Source organism: Galeopterus variegatus, unplaced genomic scaffold, assembly GCF_000696425.1.
Source record: "Galeopterus variegatus unplaced genomic scaffold, G_variegatus-3.0.2 Scaffold8114, whole genome shotgun sequence".
NCBI lineage: Eukaryota > Metazoa > Chordata > Mammalia > Dermoptera > Cynocephalidae > Galeopterus > Galeopterus variegatus.
Window position 1 is genome coordinate 24,525 of NW_007734225.1, and position 5,282 is coordinate 29,806.

Genomic DNA, 5,282 nt, shown 5'->3' on the forward strand with positions numbered 1-5,282 from the left:
GGTCATGAAAAAAGACAAAAAGGAAAAAAATAAAATAAAATAAAATAAAGTCAAGTTCTGATAATATAAAGACAAAATTGACAAATAGTTTTTCCATGTTAGTGATAGAATGTTTAAACAATAATTGCAAATGAATCTATCTTGGACAATCCAAAGAGACATTTTATATAAAGAGATTGTATTTTATGAATATTTCCCTTAAGGTGAATTACTTCTCAGTCTATTTGTTTTGTGTTCATTTTCTGTCTCTCCTTTTTCTAGATTGAATCAGCCGAAGTATCTGGAAACAGCGTGGTGTGCAGCTTTCTTCAGTACATGGAGAAGTCAAAACCGTGGCAGAAAGCTTGGTGTGTGATCCCCAAGCAAGACCCTCTTGTGCTGTACATGTATGGTGCCCCCCAGGTATCTAAGCCACATCTGTCTGATGGGACAGAGGGAGGCGAGTGGACAATGAACTCAGTCCTTCCATTGCTCCTCTGTAGAACCAGAGAGCTCAGGCAATGTTGCGATTCATTAAAATTGAAAAAAACAATTAAAATTCAAGTGTTGTCTAAGCTCAAAAATTCACTTTATGGCCAATATTTCCTTCATTCTGTGGATCATTTGTCTCCTTCCTTCCTATTCAGTGGGTTTGAGAAAAGGTGAATTGAATTAGGAAAAAGCATAGTGAGAAGAAGGAGAAGCGAGAGGGGGAAAAAAACCTTTTTTGAGAGAAAACATTAAGACTGGGTTTTTTTGAGAACCGTGTGTGCATGGATCTCAGCTAGATGTATGCGAACAACTGAGGTGCAGGTTTTGCTTCTAACAAGGGCAGCACCCGCTACTATGGATGTGTTGTGCTTAAAAGTCAAATATACAACACTTAAACCAATTATGTATTTAACTTGAAAATTTTAAATGTGCTTGTATTGTAGCCTACATCTACGTTAAAGGCTAGTAAAATTTGTTTTATAAATAGTCTAAAAATGCCAAAGTATATACAAGTATTTTATTCTACTTCATTGTTTTTCCTATAACTTTTTCCCTGTTCATAGATAAATCGATGCATAAATGAACCATTAAATAAAACTGCCTTCAGTAATGAACTCATCATTAATGCCTGCTGCTTTTATACAATAAAATAGTGATTATTTTCTTCCCTTTTTTGCTGAGTGGCCTCCCTCACAGACAGTCGGTGTAGCATTGAGTCGTAGGTGACTTGGATGTCAGAGCTTTTATTCACTAATTCATTCAGCCAGCAATATCAGTGGCCTCAAGTACAGGCACGGTGCTGCACACAGAGATTACCCTCTGTGCCCATGGAGAGCTCACAGTGTGAGTCTGTGTGGGCCAGTGGTAGGAATAGAGGTTTAGTAGGAGCAAGGGCTACATGTAGCAAGCTAACACATCTCACATTCATGTGGGCGATGTTTTTATCCTTAGGATGTCCGAGCCCAGGCCACCATTCCGCTCCTGGGCTATGTTGTGGACGACATGCCACGGAGTGCAGACCTGCCACACAGTTTCAAACTGACCCAGTCCAAATCTGTGCACAGCTTTGCTGCAGACAGTGAGGAGCTGAAACAGAAGTGGCTGAAAATCGTCCTTTTAGCTGTCACAGGTGAGACACCAGATGGTCCAGATGAGCATCCGGCCACCTTGGACGATCATCCTGAACCTAAGAAAAAACTAGAATGCTAAACTCCAGGACCAACCAAAGGGTGGTGGTCTCAGGACATTCCTAGCTCTCCTTACTGATCTCTTAGCACTTTATGTTGAAAAATATAGGCTCATAAATGCATCTTTTGGGGACTATTTTCCTATGTTTATGTACTCAGTGAAATTAATGTGCAGAGCCATTCTACCGATAAAGTTTTGAAATGTGTTAAAAATGGAGCATTTTTTATGAGCGATTCTTTAAATATGTACTTTTGTCTTGAAGAAAATGGTGTCAATTGATTCTATCACTATCAGGTTAGAACAGGCCACTTTAACTTAAGAAGTCCTTTAATGTCTTCTCTTTCACAAGTAGCACCTATAACAGTTTGAAAGATATACCTCCATGTTGCCAAAATAGATCCATGGTGAAAAATACAGGGACAGTTTAGTCTATTATATAAACTTATTTAATTAAGTTTAAATCTCAAGCTGCATAAATGATGTTATAAAAGAAAGTACAAATTGTTGTTCCGACTTTTGACTTATTAAGAAAAGATATTGGTGGTTTTTGTAGAAATATTCCTAAGAATATAATATCTTAAGTATATCAACTATGTGTATAGTATTAAAGATAAATATATATATACACTGTTTATGCTTTTCTCCTCAGCTTTAGGTTCACATTCATCTCTAATTTATTTTTGAAATATAAAGCATGTTTTATCCTGGAATTGAGCAGTGTTCTAAACTTAAATGTTTTTGGTGATTTATGTTTAATTGATTGGCATTTAAGGGTATTGATATTTTTATAATAAGAAAAAGCAGTGATTTATGTGGCATGGGATATATTACTGAATTCCAACAGTATTTTTAGAGTACTATTTTTTGTTCTGTGCCTATTTAAAACAGTGCCTCTCTTAGAAGGTGCTATTAATACCTATTTCAATATGAGGGTTTAGTTAATGCATCAGTCTGGATTATTCTAAGGTACAGTGCATTTTGGTCACTGGGCTGGTCAAAGTCATACAGATTATTTTACCTTTTAGAGTCCTATAATTGTTGCAGTAGTTAACATCAGCACATACAAAAATTTTCACCAAAACCTGTACTGTATAAGACACCTGACCTTTCACAGGACTGGGACATGTAGAAACAACATTTATCGTAATGTTTTTCTTTTCCATAAGACTGTTAAGCCTGGTTAAATGAGGGCTATACATAATGAACATTTAAGACAACTGTGTAGGCCCATTCCTTTGTCAGATATGAAAATAAATTTCACATGTGATAACCTATGTTTTGGGGCAGGAGGTGGTAGAGAGATTTTAAAAAAGTTTATGCTCAACCACCTCACCAAAGAAGGCGGGAAAACACAATATTGAAAAGCAATATTTTAATGGCAGATTTTCAGGAGATACAAATACTTTAAAAAAGTTTATGCTCAACCACCTCACCAAAGAAGACAGGGGAAAACACAATATTGAAAAGCAATATTTTAATGGCAGATTTTCAGGAGATACAAATACTTGAAGAGAGTGTGAGAATTTTCCCCCTTTTATCCCTGGGAAATTTTAATAGACAAAATGTGATTCCTTGTCACGAAGGCTGCTTATTTTATTGTACGTGATTAAAATCTCACATTAAATTGACTAATTCTTTTCTCAGATCTTTTTTCTTTATACTTTCATACCCCATATATTATCAAAAAATAAATAAATTGACTAATTCTTTTCTCAGATCTTTTTTCTTTATACTTTCATACCCCATATATTATCCATTTTATTGTACATGATTAAAATCTCACATTAAATTGACTAATTCGGGCCGGCCCGGTGGCGCACTGGATAGTGCGCCGCTTGGGAAGCGCGGCAGCGCTCCCGTCCGAGGGTTCGGATCCCACGTACAGACCGGCTCCCGCTCACTGGCTGAGCGAGGCGCGGGAGCAACGCCGAGGGTTGCGATCCCGTTGCCGGTCCCCGGTCCGGTACGGGGGCAACACTGAGGGTTGCGATCCGTTGCCGGACACGGAAAAAGACAAAAGACAAAAAAAATAAATAAATTGACTAATTCTTTTCTCAGATCTTTTTTCTTTATACTTTCATACCCCATATATTATCACTTTTTAATATACTAGTCTGCTAGAAATCCACAAGAATGACCCTACTATCCTCAGTCTTTAAGGATTACACCCTAAATATAGAATAGATTTACTCAGAATTTGAGATCCCCACCTATTTATTCAAGTCCTGTTACTTTAAGAAATATCTTTTTTTTTTTCCTACCCCAAAGGAACAAATGAACCAATTATGGCTGACAATTAGGTTCTCTTCCTCTATAAAAGGAATACCAGGCATGATCATTAACATTAAACCAAATACTTAGAGCCAAAAAGAGATAAAGGTAGCCTCTTAGGCCCTATTAATTAGGGACAGACTAAAATTTTGCAATGCTCCTCTTTTCTAGTTGCCAACTGCGTGTGTATGTAGCATGTGTTCAGGGTGATTATTGAGATAGTCAAACTATAGCTGTAGACTATGCTTTGGTTTCCTTAGTCTCGAGAAAAGAGAAGCAATAAAAATGTTGGATGATTATCAGGGGATGATGACTTTTGTAAATGTGGATAGAACAATGGAAATGTGTGGGCCATTTAGAGATTTGAGTCAGATTATTTTTGAAAACTATTTTGAGGAGCAAGAAGACTACACTTTCCCTACCATTAAGTTCTGGAACAGAAGTAACATGGGCACACTCAAGTTTTAGCTCAGTAAATGCTGATGTTATTTCATCTAAGTTAAATAACAAGTTAAATTTAATTTAGATTATTGAAAGAATACTTAGAATATTGAAAGGAGAATATCATGCTCTTAATTCATTATCTTTGATTTTTTTTTTTAATGAGAAATATTAGTACTAGAAGAGAATTTCTGGTTATTTAGTCACCAGCCTCACTTTCCACCCCTCATTTTTCACCTAAATACAAAGAGAAAGTAGTGAAGCAGCCTCACCCATTTCTCTTCTATTAAAAAAATAACTAATGCTTCTACTTGGAGAAAGGTAAAGGAATACTCTTAGCCATTAAGAAAACTCACCTGAACCAAAATACTTCAAAGTGTGATTGGTTGGAATAATCAGTGTCTTTTCCTTTCTGAGACACCTGAGCAGTTATGACAAATAGAACCTAAAATAATTATTGGTTGCATTCCTATTAAAACCAACATTCCATATGGGTCTTAACTCTTTATTTTCTCTAATTTGGCACTTTCCAAGTCATCTTTTCTTTAAAATGCCCTTCCTCCAAACTTAAATACTTTTGATAACATTCCAATTTTTTAAACTTAAATTTTGCTTTTGTTGAAAGTCTACCATTTGGTATGTTACATGTGAAATGTAGTGCAGACTTTTATCTCCAGGTTTTAAGTGGGGCTTAATAACAAAATCGCCACCAGCCACTTTTGTAATAATGGCATCTCTAATGCCATCATGTATGTAAGCAATAAGACTTTTCAGGGTATGGTTTTATACTGATATTTAATATGAAGGCCCCTAGCCACAGGGATATAGAGAAGTAGTCACTTCCTAAATGTGACACTGTAATTTAAATTGCCGAGTATAGGGATGGGAAAGGGGGGGAGGGGAGACATCAT

General features: G+C 36.3%; 1 protein-coding gene across 1 annotated transcript; it reads left to right on the forward strand.

Annotated features, from left to right (window-relative positions):
• Positions 1 to 265: 265 nt before the first annotated feature.
• Positions 266 to 1,680, forward strand: LOC103608186 (FYVE, RhoGEF and PH domain-containing protein 4-like). Its single transcript, XM_008592632.1, has 2 exons — positions 266 to 402; positions 1,423 to 1,680. Exons 1-2 carry the CDS (start codon positions 316 to 318, stop codon positions 1,678 to 1,680), a joined length of 345 nt encoding a protein of 114 aa, XP_008590854.1. The 5' UTR covers positions 266 to 315.
• The last annotated feature ends 3,602 nt before the right edge of the window (positions 1,681 to 5,282 follow it).